General features: G+C 39.2%; 1 protein-coding gene across 2 annotated transcripts in view; it reads left to right on the top strand.

Moving 5' to 3' along the window:
* slco4a1 (solute carrier organic anion transporter family, member 4A1) overlaps positions 1 to 3,982 on the top strand; it is a 39,011-nt gene extending 35,029 nt beyond the window's left edge. For both annotated transcript variants that reach the window (XM_028583660.1, XM_028583659.1), the window contains exons 10-12: positions 1,296 to 1,360; positions 1,483 to 1,631; positions 3,740 to 3,982. In XM_028583660.1, the coding sequence (XP_028439461.1) occupies positions 1,296 to 1,360; positions 1,483 to 1,631; positions 3,740 to 3,910 (385 nt within the window). In that variant the 3' untranslated portion in view covers positions 3,911 to 3,982. The remainder of the gene's footprint in view (positions 1 to 1,295; positions 1,361 to 1,482; positions 1,632 to 3,739) is intronic.
* Positions 3,983 to 22,057: the final 18,075 nt, after the last annotated feature.

Below are 22,057 nucleotides of genomic sequence, written 5' to 3'. Positions count from 1 at the left end.
GCATATGACAATTATTCACGTCAATGATAAATTCATTAATTTTAATGAATTAATAAAGCCCTGGAATGTAATATTTCAGATTTGTTTGAGCAAGATTTCTGTGCACATTCAAAATATATCTGTGTTATCTGAGTTTTGGAGGAGTCGTGATATTTTGAGAAAAATAAAGTTATAATAGTCAATATATTTCACAAAATAATCTACCTGCACCATAATCTGCTGTGCATTACGTGATTGCTCTGCTGATATGTTAGATCTCAGACCGTCTGACAGACACAGAGCCCAGTTTGGGTCTCTGGTCTCTGAATGAGCAAATATTTAAGTGTCTGTACGCTGCTCTTTGCTTTTTTTCATTGGTTGTTGCGTTAAATCTTATTAGCTATTGTGTAGCCCCTTTCTTTTTTTTAATTGGCTGAAAAGTGGCAGGCTTGACTAACAACTCCAGGGGAGACGCGCTTGATTCCTGCCGGTTACATAGTGAGAGCGGCGCGCCAGAGACATTTTGGGCGCTGCGGCATATTCAATTTATTATAAATATTTTTTTCACGTGAGAAATACAATGTGTGGCGGGAGTACGTGACAAAAGACCGAAATGAGTGACTGTCACGCTCAATTCGTGACACTTGAGAGCCCTGCAGTCACTTAACTCAAGTGTTACAACAGCGGATTCACAAACCTGCACCACTTGTCCGCGGTTCGTCTGACGCTGCTTCTGAATCACTCTCCAGCCGGTGTTGTCTGTTACTATGGTTACTAGTGTTCCTGTTCCGTACTATAAAAAAACTTTGTTATAGCCACAACTTAAGCCAGTTAGGCAGTAAGCTCGCGACACCGATGAAACATACAACCATGCATACAACATGCATGACAACAGCCCGCCAGCCCCTGATGACAAGTTAACGACGAAGATGAAGATTTATATTCTTCTTCGTTAGTTTTTATTGGCAGTTGGCAAACAAGCTGAGTGATGCGCGATGCATTACCGTCCGCCACCACGCACGGTAATAGAGCTGTTGTTTCATTTTTTGCCGCTCCAGTCACAAAGACTGAGAGAGGAAATGAAACAAAGTTGAAGTTATTTTAAAAAACCTAAAAGATTCGGGGCTTTTGACAAAACATTCGGGGCTTAAGCCCAATTAGCCACCCCCCCGCTCCGCCGATGCAGGCCAATCATTGGTCCAAACTGCAGACAAAACAAAAGGCAGCAAAAGAAGCTGAAAGAAGTATCAACCTATATCTTAATGAAGCGTGAGAGCCACAATGCCTACACGTCTGACCAACTGTGTGTTGTGTAGGTGTGTGCCAGACAGCCAGAGATCCTTTGGACTGGGCATCCAGTGGATTGTGGTGCGCACACTTGGTAAGTCCACTGTATTCTTTCACTAAGTTTACTTTTAACCTCTGAATCACAACTTTTTTTGCTTAATTCTCCCCACACAGATGCAATGATCTTGTCCAATCTGTGTCGCTGTTTCCCCACAGGTGGGATTCCAGGACCCATAGCATTTGGCTCTGTGATTGACATCTCCTGCTTACTGTGGCAGGATAAGTGTGGTGAGCAGGGCTCCTGCTACCTCTATCAGAACTCAGCCATGAGCCAGTACACACTAGTAGCTGGCATCATCTATAAGGTAACCCTAACACACATAGTGGCAGGCCAATTATTGTAGTCTTGCATCCAAACATTAGAACCTAATTTTTTGTACTTGAAAAAGTATGCTTGTGAGAAAAGATATCTCAGCTTCACTTCAAAACTGAATAACATTGTTTCGTCATACTGCCTTAGGGATTGTAAGACATTTTTATGTGGGGAATGTGCATGTTTAAAGGAGTAGTCTGACATTTTGGCCAAAGTTTAGATGAGAACATACATAACATTCTCGTGTCTGAACATGACATTTTGAACTTAAAGCCTAACTCTTGCCAAAATGCAACCTAGGGTGTTTTTGTGAATATACCCTAGTCAAACCTTTGTTTAAAAGCACAATTAGGACGGAAGCGCCACTTTTAAGATTCACCGTAGGCCTATTCTCGTTTTCGGTCAAATGGCCTTTTGAATGGGAGAGCTATGGGCACTACAATGATAGCATCAAAATCATTGTTTTTAAAACATTAAGAAGGCTCGACACAACATGAAACTTTGCTTAAAGTATCACCAGGGGCTCTACAGATTAACTTAAGCATTGAGGACATTGTGTACACAGAGTTTACTAAAAAGAACAGTTTTGAACGACTCAATTTTTGCAGTTGTTGTTTACGCTATCCGCCATCTTGTCAGTCAACAAGTGTTGATCGATTGAAATGTCATTCTTATATATGAGGCTTCTTTTTCAACTACAAGGTCAATATTGTTTTTCACTAACGACAAAACAACGACTTATCCATGCATGTATATGGAACTAAGCTTTAGGAGCATTCCATCTTTACTCTCCTCCAAGTTATGTTGCAAAGTTGCATATCCCAATATTAGTGAAAAATATCACAGATATTTATATTTATATCGTGCGGCCCTACTTTCCATTTAAAATGTACCTGGAGGTTCTGGTAGGTGTATTTTAAAACTTAGAGGGAGACAGGCTTGCTTTTTCTCCTTCAGACGTTATGCTATGCTAAGCTAATCACCTATGGGCTCTAGCTTCATGCCTAAGTGAAACTTTTGCCTCTCTTCAAATATCAATGTCAGCACAGTGTGGGCAGTGTGAACCTGCTGCTCCCTGCAGCTCCCTGCAGCTCCCTGCCCCTCCACAAGTTAAACTTTAGATTTTGGCAGGGGAAGGAGCGGGGCGCTCCAGGCGCTGGCAACTTGAAGGGAAGTCATACTCCGTTTGTCTGCATAAACTACCCACACACTGCAAGGACTACAAAGCCAGTTGAAAAGTATCCCTTTAGCTTTAACAGACACAAGTGTGATATTGATCTTCTTCTTGAACTCTCAGCAAGAAAACAAAGTGCATTTCCTAAATTGTTAAACTAGTTAAACTAACTAAACTTATATATGCAAGCAGACCCAGCTGATGTAGGCCTGTTTGTGAATTATTGTCAGATTTCCTGTAGTAAAACTGAAAAGCAGATCGGACCAGGAGAGTGGGTCAAGCAGATTATTTATTGACCAGAAATGTGCAACAGACTGAGTTGGCAGGTGAGGGAGTGGGCAAGAGTCTGGGTGGGTTCCAGCACAGAGAGCAGCTGGCTAGCAGACTTGAGTGTGGGTCTTGATCCAAACAATAGTGATCCAGAGGGTTTGGGTAGGCGACGTGGTCTCCAGGCCCGAGATCAGGGAATCCTTAACTATGACAGAGAGATCCAAAGTCAGTTGCAGGCAAAAAAAACACTGGCAGAAAATTGAGAACTAAGCTGGTAAAACAGGCTGGTATCTAACGCTATACTGGTAGCTGTTTAAAAGTACGCAGTACTCCATACCGATCCGGCGATGACTGGATGTCTGGCTCTTCCTTAAGATTTGTTTTCGACGAGCGGATGAGGTTCAGGTGTGGTGATGGGATTAGCGGCAGGTGTGTGGAAGACCCAGGACTGCCAGGGGAGAGATAGAGGGAGACGCACACACACACAGAATAGACAGACCACACCAAGCATACTATGGATGAAGACAAACAAAACAAACACAATCACTCACATACACATCACAAGTCTCTGTGTACTATTTATCTGGATGTTGGACTTTCTCTCCTAACTACTATCATCTGTCCGTCCTCTTTTTTTGTTGTTGTTGTTTTTTTAGGCTTTAGGGACAATCTTTTTCCTGTTAGCCAGCATCCTGTACCAGCCTCCTCCCGAGTCGCCTCAGAGCAGCTGTGAGAGCACCGACCACGGACTGGGAGACATGGGCGACCTGCCTGTCAAAGACCTGCCTGAAGACGGCGTCATCGTCAACGTGCACGCCAGGTTATGACGTCAGAGCACCCCTGACCGCTGACTGGCCTCTGTCTGACTGTCCGTGTGTGTGTGTGTGTGTGTGTGTGTGTGTGTGTGTGGGTTCTGCTTAGCGCAGCGTGTGAATGTGTTTTTGGGTGGTGAAAGGGGGGGGGCCTTCCTTTATACCAACAGCCTTCTCTCAGCCATAATAGCACCACCCCCAACATAAACATATGTGCAAGCAAACACATGCAATCAAACAAAGGGACAGAATTACTGTAATGCAGACACACAAAATCAAACAGCCCCAGGATGCCTTCATGCACATCTCACACACACACACACACACACACACACACACACACACACACACACACACACACACACACACACACACACACACACACTTTCTATAGTACACGATGACTTCTAACATGCTGCTCCATTGGAAGAAAATTCTGCTGTGACTACACGTGTGCGTATCTGAGTGTATGATTGATAGGGCGGTGCCACACAAGTTTTTCACAAGCATTTCTACATATATCCCATTACTATGTTGAATCCGTTCAAATGACTTTTTCAGAATGTAAGTCTGATGACGTTTCCGTTTCATATTTTATGTCATTTTCCTTTGAAAGACAATGAAACAGCTGAGGCCTATGTGGTATATGCCAATGTGTATGAAGCATTTATGATGTGGACGAAAAAAAAGGTATTTATATCCATCCTCTTGTCCTGTTCTTTCACCTATTACAAGAAGGTAGTTACACTGCTTTATTTTCCACCCAGAGTAAAAAGCCATGTTATACAGGCCAATAATAATGAAGCCAAAACATTTCATATCCTACAGTATGTCATATTTTAAGCAAAGAGTATCTTAAAGGCACTTATACTAATATAATGTGAATATAGACTATTGGTCACAGTACAGCAGCACAAATATATTTTCAATTAGAAAAGCACATGTGTATTTTTGATTGCCACTTGGACACATGTACCAGAGATTTATGACCAGTAATTGGCTTGCATTTAAACATGGTAATACAGAGAAGAAAACCGCAATGTGTTTGTGATCTACATGAAATATATCTATATATATATATATATATATCTCTATATATATATAGATATACATGAGTTATATATACATGAGTTTGATTTCTGTGTTGCCAGAGTTTAGTAGAAACAGCTTTGATGCTTCTCTTCCACAGAAATCGCATAGCTGCACTTTAAAACAAACAGAAGCACTAAGAAGCTTGGAAAGTATGTGTTGACACGATAAAGACCTGATCACACCAGCATTTCAAATGGCAGACAACAAAGACGGTGCAACCCCATAGACAGTATATAATGGACCAATAGACCCTGTTGCTCTGGACGGAGACCAGTGAAGGCTATTAGAAGCACTTTTCCGGTGATGGCCAGCTTTACTGCGCAGCCTCCAACTGAGAGAATGTGACGTGAGCAACGTGTCTGAAAGTGTGAAGTCTTCTGGTAGCTGTTCCCAATCTTACAGATACGGAGAGTGTAGGTGGATGTAAGGAGATAACATGGGCACAGGCTAATTATTGCTAACTAAAATGCTAGTTAACATTAGTAATTAAACCTAAACAGCTCATGTAAGTCGAAACTGCCTGTGAGCTTCTCCTGTACTATACGGTAATTCCTCTACTATGCGACAGTAAGTCACTTGGTTATGACACAATCGTTAGCTTATATTTACAAAAACGTCTGCTACGGAGCCATAACGTGAGGCACAAGGTAATGGAGCCTTTTATACATTGTCGTGTTTCTTTGGAACTAAACAACGGACAAATAGAGTCTTCAAACATTTCTGATGTAAAGTTATTCGCAGTCAAGTGACGTAAAAAAGAAATGGCGGTCAGCGAAATGCTAACAGGAGGTGATGGCCAGTTAGCAACAAAATGGCGCCATAGATGGCTCGAGTTCCGAAGCGAAGCTTACCCCCTTGTGCAACCCAGAGTAATTTCCTCTATCTGTGTCATGTGGGGTTCACTACTCTGAGTGTATGTGAACGTATATATAACGTATAGAGAATGACTGGTCGCTCTTTGATTACTTTACCACTTATTTCACTCACGCTTGGTCAGTGGCTCTCAGCGTCAGATACCGAAACAAAAATAGCACTTTAGCGTCTGTATGGGACCGGGCATAGCAGTAGCTCGACCGCTGCGCTGTAAGATGAAGTAGTATTAAGAGCAACAACGGTAGTGAGTAGTATGAAAGCCTGAAAGTCTGCGTAACGAGGTTGGTTAAGGTGGTGGATGGGTCAATCAACACATAGTCTCGCTTTGCAAGACCTTCCTCCTCAGCGCTGCAAAGGAGAGTCTGGCTAGTCCACACAGCATTCCTGGATGGGAGAGAAACGTGCTCTGGTTTACTGGCATGTCTTTAAACCAATCACAATGGTGAAGGGAAGGAACTTGTTTTGGTGGAACATGTGTACGTTAAAAAGTTGTTTTAGTCGTGCAACAGAAAACTCAGACTGGACAGATAGTCTAGCTAGCTGTCTGGATTTACCCTGCAGAGATCTGAGGAGCAGCACGGTGGCCCAGTGGTTAGTGCTGTGGCCTCACAGCAAGAAGGTTCTGGGTTCAAATCCAGGCCTTTCTGCGTGGGTGAGCGTTCTGGCGTCGTAAGGGGTTGTATGGCTGCCATGCGTCACCCAGGTGGGTGCTACACATTAGTGGTGTTAGAGAGCAGTCCCCACCCCCCTCCCCCCAAATGCGCTTTGAGTGTCTATGATAAAGCGCTATATAAATGTAATAAATAATAATAGTTAACCGTCCTCACAAATCCACCGGAGAATGCCAACACAAAGAAAGCTGAAGGTAACGGACATCCGGCCGAAAAAAAGGACATACGGCTGAATTTCCTGCGGCAGCAGGGGCAATCCCGGAGGTGGAAGGTCGTGGATATAGACTAATCAACACAGGACTTTTACCAAAAAGACCCGGGTTTGTGTCCCATGTCACTGAAATGTACCTTTTGTAACCCCACCCAAACTCTTTTACCAAACCTAACTTTCCCAGTCTTGTGCCGCAAGTCAGTTAAAACGTAATATTTTTTAAATGACGTCAGATCGTGCCTGACCCAGAGCGTCGAAAAAGTGACGCCAAGAGTCCCGACAAAGCGCAAATTAGTTGAAAGGAGACTTTTTTGCGTGAGTAACAAATGCCAAAATTTGAAATGCTGGTTGTGACCAGGCCTTTGAGAGGGATATTATAGAAAGCAGCTTGTTAGTTGGAGCTGCCAAGGGGCAACGCACAATTGGCATGACATGCAGTAGAGCATTTACAGCTCTGTTATTTGGACCTAATCACAGTACTGTAAGTACACAAATGTGCCAAAGCAGCCTTGCCAACTCTTGTGATTATTTTTTACCATTGACCTTATTTATGCAATTAATTTATTTTTAATATTTCCGCACCTATATATATATGTATGTATATTTTTTTTCTTTTTTGCATTCACTGTGCGATGATAAAAGGAATGATTCCCTGGCACTCCTGCTGCCGTCCGTTGTCCACTAAAAAAACTCCTCCTCTTGTCTTTATTGTTTCTGTGATAGTGAAACGCAAGTTGACAACCTGCTGTATGTTGCCTGTGTTGTTGTCATGTACTCTGCTCATGTAAGAATTGACCCTAACACCCTCCAGCTGATGATGTTGACGACTTTGATCATGTGAATGTGTAAATGACGTCCCCCTAGTAGCTTTTCAATCAATCCCGAGCTTTGACAAACCACTCTGTAAATTGATTTATATTCTTTTTTATTTTGTTTTTTGGTACTGTATGTTTTTTCTTAAAAAAGAAGCAGTGGACTTAAAATCAATAATCGATCTTTTTATGGAATGATTCAACGATGTCAAGTGTTTTCTAATTACAATAGCTAAACAGTGGATTACTTTTTGTGTCTCGAATTGTTTTTTGTATCTTGTTTTACTATATTCATGGGGTCCAAAAACCGGGAATACAGTATACTTGTGGGGTCCGGACAGCTTTGTGGGGCCAAAATGCTGGACCCCACAAGTTTAAAGGGCTGTTTGAGGGTTAAGACGATTGTACGATTAGGGATTCAATTAGGTTATGGTTAGGGTGAGGGTTACAGTTAGGCATTTAGTTGTGATGGTTAAGGTTAGGGTAAGGGGCTAGGGAATGCATTATGTCAATGACCGGCCCCCACAAAGAGTGTGTGTGTGTGTGTGTGTGTGTGTGTGTGTGTGTGTGTGTGTGTGTGTGTGTGTGTGTGTGTGTGTGTGTGTGAGACAAAGATTTTCCTGAGAACAAACAGGGACACCATATGACATAACATGTTACAGGAAACACAACAAACACACAAAAAATGAAAGAAATCTCATATGTGCAATGCCAAGCATTGTTCAAACCCATAAAATGTTTAAAAAATGTTTGGGTTCTTTCCTTCCTTCCTCCTAAAACCACATGTCTTTACAAGCAGATACATAATAAACAAAGCATTGTCATAGAATTTGGGAAAATACTGTAGATCTGAGGAATTTAAAGGTTACATTTGTTAATAAGTCTGTTAAAACTTGATGCAGTATTTTATACCTGTATGGTCAGTCGTTTTCTCCTTCCCTCCCTTGTTCTATTGCCTAGTTCAATGCCCATCTAAATTACCCACACTTACCCCCCAGGTGACTGGATGCGTTTTTTGATTCGTTGAGTTCCGCCGACATGTTTTTTAATGAAGCCTGCCTGCGACACACAGACCACTGAACACCACAAGCACTCAGACATCATGAACTCACACACACTCGAACTGTGGCTCATTAAAAAATGACATGCACGCTAATAACAAATGTTTTTGTCACTTTTTTCGACCTCTTTCACGTTTTTTTCGAAGCTTTTGTCGCTTTTCCAGTGTTTGTTGCTTCTTCTTTTTTTTGACATTTTTGAAGTTTTTTTCAAATATTCTGTGTTTTTACTGTAGCTACACACAATTTCCGTTTTTCTTCTTTTTTTTTATTACGGGGCAAAGTCCGGGTAATGAGCTGCCAGCTGCTTTTCTGTTATTTTACGGATTAAGTTCTTGTGTTTAAACACAATGCAAAGCTGAGACATGACAGAGGAATACTAAAAAGGCTTATAGTCTCATTATCACAAACACATTTTATTTATTTGACTTTTTTATTTTATTCTAAGCTATGCTTTATATATCCAGGCATTAACACATAATATATGGTACATTGTAAACTAAGGGACAATATAATCCTCTCTTTATATTTCAAATCCTTGAAATTCTATTTTGCTTTTATTGTACGGAAATTCAATAGAGTCCTAATTATGAAAAAAATGACCCAATTTCTTTCTTTTTTCTTTTGATGAATGCAATGCGCTTCTGTATTATGGGCATTACCATAATTAAATACAGTATTGCCAAATCATGTAATTCAAGGTAATAAAGTATAATAGTTCAGAATCAGGGAGGAAAGAACGATTAAATACACCGTACCATACAGGTATTTTACTTTACTTAGTATATTATAAAGATAGAAAGAAAAAAATAATTACATCAGTAAATCATTAAAAAAATTAAAGAAAGTCAAGATTAGCTACGCTTTAATAATTGACTTTAATTGTAATAGTGAGAAGCATAGGAGAGAAGAGATGAAATATAAAAACTGGATTTTGAAAGAGCTCTGCACGGTTTTTATGAGTTGTTATGCCTGGCTGGCCTCTGACACATTTTGCTTCCATGGCAATGTCAGCGTTTCTTCCCTGAGTAAATATTGAATTTGGGGTCAGAGTGTGTTGAATGTGTCATGACTTTTTCTTTATTATTCCTCTCTCACTGGCAACCGTTAGGTGGAGCCAAACCACCACTGAATGTGATGTTGGAGAAAGTGATTTACCTCTGAATACAAACATTGGGTGTCTGTGTACAGACGGCTCAGATCCTTTCTTCCTTCTTATCTTTTTTCAGACTAGTGGAAAGAAAATACCCAAAACACACAGTAGGTGTTTATTTCACTACACTTTTTCTAGTTATGTCTGTAGATTTATCCTACATTCATCAAAAGTTACCATTAGATAATGATAGATAGATAGATAGATAGATAGATAGATAGATAGAGATAGATAGATAGATAGATAGATAGACTTTATTAATCCCAAATTGGGAAATTACTGTGTCAAGCAGCAAGTAATGTATAATTTGCACATTTAAACATACAATTTCCAAAAACTTGTAATACAAAAACATGTCTTTTTCCCTGTAGTGGCTTGCAAAATGTATGGAATTTTACATATATGTATGTAAAATGTAAAAAGAAGTTGGCACCGTTTTGGATCCAAAAAGCAACCAAGAGCGTCTTTTGTTGCTATAACAACAGCTACTGCTACAGTATCCTAGCTGGAGCGCTATGTGGAGCGGTGCTAAACAAAGCAGTGGAGCGAGCTAGAGAAAGAACAGAGAGAGAGAGCAGTGCTAACGTTAGATAAAACAAAGTGGTGGAGCTAGCTAGAGAAAGAACAGAGAGAGGGAGCGGTGCTGCTAACGTTATATAAAACAAATATAACTCATAACTCGCTGTGCTCCAACTCCATTTTTTCTTGTTGTTATGGAAACGACATCTGGCTACTCTGCTTGTCATTGGTCGGCTGTCAAAAAAGCGCATGACATAGGGCAGGTTTTTTTTTCAGAAAATAACTTTTTTCAACTTCAGAAAGATGCTCTGAGCTGCAGAAAAAAAAGTCGGCGGTGCGTTCAAAAAAGCAGTCACGACTTTTTTGAAAACATGGTTTACTCCATAGGATTATAATGGAAAACAGACGCTGGCAGCTTAAAAAAAGACGTGTGAACATAGCCTCAAGCTGCACAATTTCCCCATCTCTGCCTTGTCAATGCTGCTGCTGCCCTGCACCTGTATCGCTGCCTGCTTTCAGCTCCAGCATCCACCTGCAGGCTCCGGCCAGGGGGGGGGGGAGCTACTTTATCATCACTCCCCAATATGTCATGTTAACCCAAACTGCGGGGAGTGATGAGGTTGGAGTCTGGGTGCCAAACACAATCTTAAACTGTTATACTAAACATTTCAAATGTGAATTGTCAGACTGAAATGAGTTTTTCCTCAGACTCTGAGCCAGAAATCTCTACTTCAGCAGCACTTTCATACACCAAAAGTCCTAGTTTTATTCCTATCTATATTCTGAAAGTTTGTACGGAGTGCTTTGTTCACACATCATTCATAGCCTGATTTATGTATTCGTAAAAAAAAGATATTCCTAAAAACATAGGCGTGAATTAATTTCTCTTTAGATTTTTTAGATATTTCCAAAATCCCATTTGAAACCATTGTCTCTAATATGTCAACAAAAATGAAAAACAAGAATGTTGAACCTGGCTTCATCCAAGGTTCAGATGTCTGTTGTGGAAATATATGCAAATTAGCACACGTTTAATAAGATAATGCCTCATTTGCGTATTTAAACATAAAATATCAGAACACTCGTAATACAAAAAGAATTGCCTTAATGTAAGTAATCACATTTGGAAGTTTCATGGTGATATCTAGTTTATACAATTGTTACCCTTTCACCTTTAGTGTCTCCCCTCAAGGAAAAGTACAGCTAAATGTACTTAAAGTTTCAAAAGTAATACTTGTTTTTCAACAGGTTTGTTCAGACAACATTCATAGCCTGATTTATGTAATCTAAAAAAATTATTATAATATTCCTAAAAACATGACGATAATGAATTGTTCTTATGATTCTTTAGATATTTCCAAAAATCCCCTTTGAAACCATTGTCTCTAATATGTCAACAAAAATGACAAAACAAGAATGTTGAATATGGCTTCATCAGATTAATGTTGTAGAAATGTATGTAAATTAGCACACATTTAATAAGATAATGCTTCATTGGTATATATATGTATATATATATATATATATATATATATATATATATATATATATATATATATATATATATATATATATATATATATATATATAATTTGTTTTTTTAAGATACTTTTTTGGGCATTTTAGCCTTTAATAGACAGGATAACTGTGGATAGAAAAGTAGGTAGAGAGGGGGAAGACATGCAGCAAATGGCCGCAGGCCGGACTCAAACCCTGAATCTCTGCGTTGAGGACTGAGCCTCTGCATATGGGCGCCGGCTCCACCAGGTGAGCTAACCAGGCTCCCCTCATTGGTATATTTAAACATAAAATATCAGAACACTTGTAATACAAAAAAAGGAATTGCCTTAATGTAAGTAATCACCTTTGGAAGTTTCATGGTGGTTCAAATTGTTACGCTTTCACCTGTTTTTTTAAGATTACCCTCTGACTGTCATACATTTCATTACTAGATTGATATTATTGATGATCATTCAGTCCGGTTGTTTTCATTGTCCAGCCCTAACCACCAGGTGGCATTAAGTCCCTGTTTTCATCAGTGTATCTCATGTTGGATGAAACTTTTGTAACATGTTTGCCCTGACCTTCACATATGTGAACAAATAAACATATAGTTATGTACTTTAATTTGACTTGTTATGTTGAATTTTGAAGTCCTTTATTATACCTGTATCTAACTCTGCTGTCATTTCAGACCCTGCCTGCCCTCCCATCACTTGATGCACTTCACCTGCTCATCCTTCCCACTCAGCTGTTCCACGTTCACTCATTAGCTCCATAGTACATCACCAAGTCATTTCCACTAGCCCTCTGCCAGATTGTCTCAGTGCTTTCCCCCTAGCTTTCTGTTGTCTTGTTTGTTGAACTGTACCTAGTTTTTGACAGTGTTAATGCTTTTTCGGACTTGGCCTCAGCCTTACCCTTTTGGTACTTTTGCCTGCCTGGATTTTTGCTTCACGTAAAAGACATTTAGCTTCTACCTTTTTGCATCAGGAGTTGTGCTTTTGGGTTCCTTTGTCTCAGATCCTTGACATATGTACTAGGGCTCTAGAGTGTGACCAATATGGTCCTAACGTCCTCGCATCCGCTGCCTCTCAACGAACGACCCAATGTCGTTTATATCAATATGGTTTAATGTTGTGTTACATGACCCATTCCTTCTGTAAAGCCGTGCCTGTGTTTGGATCTCACACACACACACACACACACACACACACACACACACACACACACACACACAGGGCTCACCTACAACATGGAGAGACACAGCGCCGCCGGTCCAAACTGCTGACATTTGTCTACGGTTTTAATCGTTATTAACACAGCTGTATATTAAGTATGAGAGGGAAACCTGTATCGGTACCAGTGTTTCCGCTCTCTGTTATTGCGGCCGCCACGGCGAAAAACACAGAAGTTATTAAATGCAACTTCAATTTGTCTTTCTCTTTTTTATTTTTTTAAGATTTCGGCCTTTATTTTGATAGGAAAGCTGAAGACATGAAAGGGGAGAGAGACTGGGGAATGAGATGCAGGAAAGGGCCGCAGGTTGGAGTCGACCCTCTATACATACTGAGCTATCTGGGCGTCCTCTTTCTCTTTTAATCAGTCTGTTATTGTTGTTGAAAACAAGTGAAGGAGATTTCTCAGAGATATGTATGTATTTTAAAATATATCCTAGGCTATTTATTTCAGATAACTTTCATTTACGTTTGTTGCAGCTGTATATTTTCAAACTGGTAAAGGAAACCCTGTCTTTGCATTTTATTTTAATCACAATCTGTTTTAATGAAAGAGCTTGTGAAAAGTGGCTTTGACTTAAAACTTAACATTTAGCCCACTTTGTAAAGAAAATACAGAGCTATATATCATGTATCGCCATTCAGCGTTAATGGCGACGCAAGGAAACATTTTGGGTGCACCTAAATTTTGTGCTGGTGCACCTAAATAAAAAAGTTAGGCGCACCAGTGCAACCAAGACAAAAAGTTAGTCTGGAGCCCTGCTGTACTGTTGCGTTATTGTTATCATGCAAATATAAAAACTTCTACATTACACTGGAAAATGTTCAAATGCTGTTTAAATGTGACTTGACGTCATATTATCCTCTATGGCAGAGATCTTCAACAGGGGGTCCTCAGAGTTACTGCAGGGTGGGCAAGAAAATGAAAATGTGTTAACATGAATACAACATATTAGCAAATAAAAACCAGCCTATTTGTGAAAAAAAACCCACTGATGATACACATACTGACCTATAGGTAAGATAGTCACTAAGGTAGCCATTCACAGATGTGCCCCATGTATGTCTAACATTAAAACATGATTTATAAAATCATGCCAGCAATTAATTATGTTAATAGCTTAGTGTTCTACGCACAAAAAAATGGTATGTATAAAGGCTTTAGGCTGCCCTACATGTTATTAATATACAACTTAAGTTTATACAATTTTTGCTATGTAGTAGGGGCTCCCTGCTCCATCTCTTTCAGATAAGGGCTCCGTGGCTTAACCCTCAGGTTGTCCTCGGGACAAACTTGACCCATTTTGAAAGTTTCAATATCAACAAATGTGGGTTTCTTTCAAGCAAATTACCCAAAAATAACATGAATGGGTTCTTACAACACTCTTCACAGGTACAATTAAGGATCAGTTCATTACTTTCATTGAATTTTGGATGTTTCATTTTTTTTTATTGATTAGGTTTATTTTGAACATGTTAAAAATAAAAAAGATCAATAAGAACATGTACATTTCAGTACAAGCAAGACAATCCAACAAAACAAAATACTAACATATCTTTCAAAATTATTATAAATGATTGAAGTAAGGATTTCCATGTTCAAAAAGGAGTAGGAAGAAGTTAAAAAAAACACTACCCCCTTTTTCAAATTTTCTACTTTAGTTACAAGCAAACAATTTAATTGTATAGCATTTAAAAAAAAAAAAAAGTATCCTGACTAAACTTTGACAGTCTGTGATGTTCCACAATCAGTAACGCTAAACGTACTCCACAGCGCCGCGGAGGAGGGTCTGGCTAGTCCACACGGCATTCCACGATGGGAGAGAAACGGCCTCTGGTTTAATTTCTTTAAACCAAAAACAATTGTCCGCACGATACTGCCTGTGGAAGGAACTTGTTTTGGTGGAACATGTATACGTTCAAAAGTAGTTTTAGTCGTGCAACTGAAAACTCAGATTGGACAGATAGTCTAGCTAGCTGTCTGGATTTACTCTGCAGAGATCTGAGGAGCAGTTAACCATAGTCCTCACAAATCCACCAGAGTTTAAAATTCCAACACAGGAAAGCAGAAGGAAACCGACATCGGCGAAAATACATGCATCCGGCGGAATTTCCTGCGGCACTGGAAGTTGATCGTAGAGGATATAGACTACGCTAAACGTGACCCATTCATGATCAGCTTGTATTATGTATCAATTGTTTATATCTACTATCTTTTGGGTGTTCACCTTACATTTTCGAAATTCATTATTATTCTGCGGGCCGGGCTGGAAGTTTTGACGGGCGGTATGTGGCCCCCGGGCCGCCAGTTGAGGGATCGCTGCTCTATGGCACAGTGGATGCATAGTGACCATGCAAACAATCATTATTCAGGCTACTTGTGCACACAAACGTCAAACAACCTTAATTCCAGTTATTCTAGTTATCAGAATAAAACTTAAATATGCAGGAGGTAAACAAAGAAAACATTTAAGAATATTGGCACCCTTGTCTAGCATCGCCCTGGTAACCATGGTAATATTCAGAATACCCTCATTATTTCCAGATCAAGGACAAAGACAATGATGAATGAATATCCTGTGGTAGGACCGTAAAGAGGCTGCATGTGACCTATTCTTCAGAGGAAGACGTAAGTGTTTTGACCTTCTCTCTCTTTTCTGTCTCTTCTGCATTATAAAGCAATGAAAGATGTTGAACAAAAATATAAACGCAACACTTTTGTTTTCCGTTCTTATTTTTCAGGAGTTGAAATAAAAGAGGTGCAACATTTTCTCAGGACATTTATTTAAATCTGTAATTGAGTAATTCACCTTTTGGCAAGATAGTCCATCCACCTGAAAGGTGTGGCATATCAAGATGCTAATTAAACAGCATGATTACATAGCCTTGGGCTGGTCACAGTCAAAGGCCACTCTAATTTTATTTTTTATCATACAATCACAAAAGTTTTAAGGGAGCGTGCCATTGGCACACTGACTGGAGGAATGTCCGCCAGCGCTGCCATGAGCAACTCCCACAACAAAAGAAGTTCTTTTAATTAATAAACATCCATTTAGTTCTTTGTGATGCTGTTTCAGTCTGAGTTAAACCTGCAGCATTAAACCAAAGGTAGTCTATATTCACGCTTTTCCACTTTGGGAACTTGTTTAGGTGTACGTTCAAAAGTTGTTTTAATCGTGCAACTGAAAACTCAGATTGGACAGATAGTCTAGCTAGCTGTCTGGATTTACCCTGCAGAGATCTGAGGAGTAGGTAACCATAGTCCTCAGAAATCCACCGGAGTTTAGAACGCCAACACAAAGAAAGCGGAAGGTGACGGACATCCTCCCGAAATGCAATAATTCAATTTAGAAACGTTCTAAACATTTTAGAAGTGTTTTGTTCAAATTAGTCACTTAAATAACATTCCTGATATTATATAGAGTATAGCTCAGGCACAGGACTTTTATGTCGTGACACATCTTTGATAGTCAGAAAAAAAAGGGATTAGTTTTGCTTTCATTTCTGATATTTTACATATGAAAGGTTGAATACTGTAATACTTAGTGTGGTTACAGATGCATGTGATTGAATATTAATGTTCAAATGAGTTTTTATATGTTGATGTTCGCTTGTGCTTGATATGTGCATTGTCTGACAGCCGACACAGAATAGCTTACATTGTGTGGACACAGGCACCCATCTGACCAGAAGGTAATTAAAAGTAAAGAAAGGTAGATGTTGAATAAAAGATAGGTGATATAATACAGTGAGGAAAATAAGTATTTGAACACCCTGCTATTTTGCAAGTTCTCCCACTTGCAAATCATGGAAATCATCACAAATAAATAGTTAAAAAATCATACATTGTGATTTTTGGATTTTTTTTTTTTAGATTATGTCTCTCACAGTGGACATTCACCTATGATGACAATTTCAGACCCCTCCATGATTTCTAAGTGGGAGAACTTGCAAAATAGCAGGGTGTTCAAATACTTATTTTCCTCACTGTACATCTTTAGAACCTGAACCCACTTTTTTTTTCTCCATTAGTCTTCCTCATAATTTAAGCCAGTAACAAATTATTTATTTACTTGCATACAGAGGTGGAAGTACTAACCTACCAACATTCACCAACCCAGCTGATTCTAATAAGCACAGGGAGGAGAACTAAGAAGTGGAATAAGCTGGTTTAGGTCTTTTTCTCACTGTGGTCAATACTCTTTTCTTGTGTCAGTCCACTTTTTTGACTTTGACCTCGCAGTGTATTTGAAGGCAAATAGTTAATTTATATATTTATATATATATATATATGTGTAAAACATGTATTTGAGGTTCCCCGCACACCTGAAAGAAAAATGGGAGATGCAGCCTCTATCAATTATGCCCCAAAGCTATGGAACACACTTTTATAGATATCAGGGAGGCCATCTCACTTCATATTTTTTATAGTGATATACAAATAACCCTTTGTTCAGTGGTGGAAGAAGTATTTACATCCTTAACTTAAGTAAAAGTACTAAGACCACACTGTAAAAATACTCTGTTACAAGTAAAGGTCCTGCATTGAAAATGTTACTTAATTAAAAGTATGTTTCGTAAGTTTCATCAGGAAAATGTACTTAAAGTATTAAAAGTAAAAGTACTAGTAGTGCGACACTCTTTGAAAAATCAAAGCCACACTCCCACTTTGCACCCCCTCTCCTCCTCAATAGCATTTATAGCTACAGACACATAAATGGCACATCCTAAGGAAAGCTCATTGTGGGACTAGCTCTAGTGGCTGTAATTCTGCACCAAGGCTGAATTTCGGGAAATAGACTTCAGATACAGTATTAGGGGACCGCTAAGGTCTATATAAAAGAGACTTCAGATACAGTATTAGGGGACCACTAAGGTCTATATAAAAGAGACTTCAGATACAGTATTAGGGGACCACTAAGGTCTATATAAAAGAGACTTCAGATACAGTATTAGGGGACCACTAAGGTCTATATAAAAGAGACTTCAGATACAGTATTAGGGGACCACTAAGGTCTATATAAAAGAGACTTCAGATACAGTATTAGGGGACCACTAAGGTCTATATAAAAGAGACTTCAGATACAGTATTAGGGGACCACTAAGGTCTATATAAAAGAGACTTCAGATACAGTATTAGGGGACCACTAAGGTCTATATAAAAGAGACTTCAGATACAGTATTAGGGGACCACTAAGGTCTATATAAAAGAGACTTCAGATACAGTATTAGGGGACCACTAAGGTCTATATAAAAGAGACTTCAGATACAGTATTAGGGGACCACTAAGGTCTATATTAAAGCATCCAAAGAGCACCATGTCATGGGACCTTTAAGTCAGGGGCAGGGCTAGAAGGGGGGCACGGGGTGGTACCGGCTCCCCCTGAAATATGATTCCAATCCATTGGGCTAGAGTGCTGTCAATCTGACAATTGTGAAACTAATAATGGATGTGATGTTTTATTTAGCAGAATTACACCATTTTGATATCTTTTCCAATATTTCCTATATTTCTAAACATAATTTTATTATGATAATATCCTATTATGATAATAATACCGCATCGAGCAGAACAATCAAACAGGTGGGAAAACACAAGACAGGAAGTAAAACCAGACAAGACTAGGGAGAAAAGACAGACTTCAAAATAAGACAGGAAACAGAACATATACAGAACACTCACAAACATGACACCCCGACTGATTATTCGCCCCCGTGCCACCCACTTAAAAAATCCTGTAGTCACACTTAATTTAATTAAAGTTGTCCGAATACTAGACAGTTGGAATCAAAATTCATGGTGATTCCGACTGAGCTGTCAGTGAGAAAGTGCCATTTAAGATTTAGTAGTCTGTAGATCCTTTTTTTTTTCTTAAGGGAACAGTTCAGTATCTCACTACAGCGCTCCTCAGCGTGCATGAAGACAAATATCACCAAAACTACTCAGAGGGTCAACGCCTTGTTCATCATCAATGTAATTAAGGTAATTAACCAGCATTGAAGAAAAGCATGTCATTCCAATGCCCTGTTATTCAATCTCTATTGTTTGTTTCTCTGACCTTCCACATGATTCTTAATAAAATCATATAAAAGCATCCTGTAACCATTGTCCACAAAGAGGCTGCTTTAATTACTGCTTTACTACAATCAGAGGAAAAGCACCACTACTTGTTACCTCATTTTCTTACCTTTGGACGTACCCCTAAATGTTTTTTGATCAGATTTTTGCCTTTGACCAAACCTCAGTCACTGCCATTGAACACTTACAAATCCCCCTAGGGGAAAGTAAGACGTGTTACAGCCCAAATAAAATCTTTCAGAGCTTCAACATGTCTATCCATTTCAATCTTCTTTCATTATCTCTGCACTCTACCAACACATACACACACACACACACACACACACACACACACACACACACACACACACACACACACACACAGTAAAGGAGAGTTTTGAGCTTTGCTCCAGATCAAATGTTTGCGTAATCAGACATGTTAGTCCTGGATTGTTTCTTTGAGAGCTGTGTCAATTGACATGTTTATTGCCATTCATACATATATCAATGCATATTAATTAAAAATTTCTGCCCATTATGACATTATTTGTCCACCCATCTTATATTCCAAAGACAAAACAAAAGCATAAAACTAGGTTTAAATTTAAATTAGTGACTCTTTTTAACAAAACTACTCACCACCTACCAGGGACGGACTGACAATCTGTGCGTTCTGGAAAAGTCCAGAACAGCCGTCCAACCGACAGCCGTCGGCACAAAAAAAAAGTCTATTAAAGCGATATTAACAGCCAACAGCAGGGGGAGCTAATACGATCACTTATATGCTACGTGTAAAAATAAAACTGAAGAAGAAGAGTCGGCCTACATCATTATACGTGAGTTAATTTTATATTCTGTCTATGTTAATATCACATCAGCAATTCTGGTAAGTGCCAGGAGAAGGAAACATTATAGGCTGCCTTTATCCCTATATTAGCGAATTGCAAAGTCAGCTCAACATGAGTGTGCATCATGATTATGAAAATGATTGTGCCATTTAATGCTGTCAAACTTAACGTATTTAATAATTTCTGTTAGTTTAATTTGAAACATTAAACGCGTTAGAAATGAATCAGGGGTTGAACACGATTTCACTCTGCTGTATATGAGAGGTTGTATTGAGCTCAGTTTTGCTGCTAGGATGAAGACTATGGTATTAAATTAAACGGGAAAACAACAGGCATGCATTGGTGAAATGTGCTAACAAACAGGGAAGGGGGCTAAATAATTCACCAAATGCAACCAAAAGTTTAACCATAAAAATCCTAACTTGCCCTTTCTATCTGTCTTCCATCAGAGTGCAGTTTTTCCTTGTCTTTCATATTTGCGTTTACTATTGTGGAACTAGCAAAGACCTGGTGGTTGATTGTGAAAGCTTCACAGACAAAATTGATAGGGCCTAGTCATTTTCATCATTTCACAGCCTTAATATGAATCAAAAGTCTAATATGAATGAGAAAATGTTAAATAGGTCATTCAATGCTAATTCACACACAAACACAAAGCAACACGTTATATACATTTATATTTGAATATATAGTAACTAACACTCTCAGTGTAGTTTTGGTATAGGCCTACATAATATCGAATCCCCATGTTCAGGTACAGCAAGTAGCCTACTTTATCTCTCAAAGTGCTGTCAGTAATACTCTGTACTGTTTACAAGTTTGTGTAATTTGGGGTTTCTGTAGCCAGTGACATTTCATTATTTGTATTTTAATTTCAATGCAGATGTAATAGCATTGTACATTTTTAGTTTTTATTTGAAGGCTGAGGCTTCATTAATAAACACAACCCCAGTTATCATCGTTGGTTTTGAGATGTTACTTGCTGTGAATACCTTGTCTAATAGGCAGTATTGTGGCATAGTATCGGGACATCCTGGCTAGTGTCTGTTGCGCACGGCTACGGGGCGAATAGCCGGATGTTGGGCCTATTTGGGAGAAAGTCCAGGGCTGTTTTTTAGCCCCAGTCCTTCCCTGCCACCTGCTGTGTTCCCTCTTACTGAGGGAACATTGTGTAACTGTGCAGTCCTGCAGTATGTCTCGAAGGTCAACCTGAACGTCATAGTGGAGAAGGAACTGAGGAGAGTAATGGTAGTAGGGCCAGGTAGAGGTGGAGAGGATGAGGAAGATAACGAGGCGGATGAAGAGTAAAAAGAGAAAAAGCTGTTATTAGAAAAAAGGAACAAGAAGTGCAGCGAGAAGTACAAAGAGCTGTGAGGGAGAACCAAGCATGTAGAATACCACACATAGAAACTTTTGGACTTCTTCCAGCTTTTACTACTTCTTTTATTTCTCACAAGCTGCAGGTGAAATTACTTTACATGAAATGCAAGGGCAATGTTCACACCTGAGTGCAGGTGAAAAATTGATGAATAATTATTACTCTGCTGTTAAAGAGAAAAAAGTTCAAAGGAAGACAGTATCGCTTTTCTTCCAATTACTATAAATAGAGAGTAGGAAGTCACAATGAAATTCATCAGTGGCAAAGAGGACATTGATTGTAGAGAATGGCTGGATTGTGATGATCTGTCGTAATCTGGCAGGTAGCTGATGAGGCATCATTATTTCCCTAACACCTCAAGGTTGACCTTCTGTACCTTCGTTATTAGGTACAGTACCTAAGTACAGATGGATTAAGAGCAGAGCATGGAAAAGATGTTTTAACATGTCCTATTCAGTGACATTTTTTGCACTGCAATGAAATAAAGCAGCTCTGAGGAAATGGGCATGTTGTGTTTAGAGGGGGATTTCAGTATTTTTCAACCTATTTTCGACCTATTTTCCGATGCATTTGTGTCCAAGGGACTAATGGGAACAAAAATCTTTGAAATTGGTATTGAGCAAGAACGCTGTAACCGGCAGCCATGAACTGGGCTGCAATGGAATCCTATAGGGCAAATGTGCACCGTCAGTGTACATCCACCAAAAGTCCTGTGTTTGCCACTGACAGGCTCCGGTTGTTATTAGTGTCT

Source organism: Perca flavescens, chromosome 7 (genome assembly GCF_004354835.1).
Source record: "Perca flavescens isolate YP-PL-M2 chromosome 7, PFLA_1.0, whole genome shotgun sequence".
Classification (NCBI taxonomy): domain Eukaryota; kingdom Metazoa; phylum Chordata; class Actinopteri; order Perciformes; family Percidae; genus Perca; species Perca flavescens.
The sequence above is the reverse complement of the archived record's forward strand: the minus strand, read 5'-3'. Positions and strand labels throughout refer to the sequence as shown.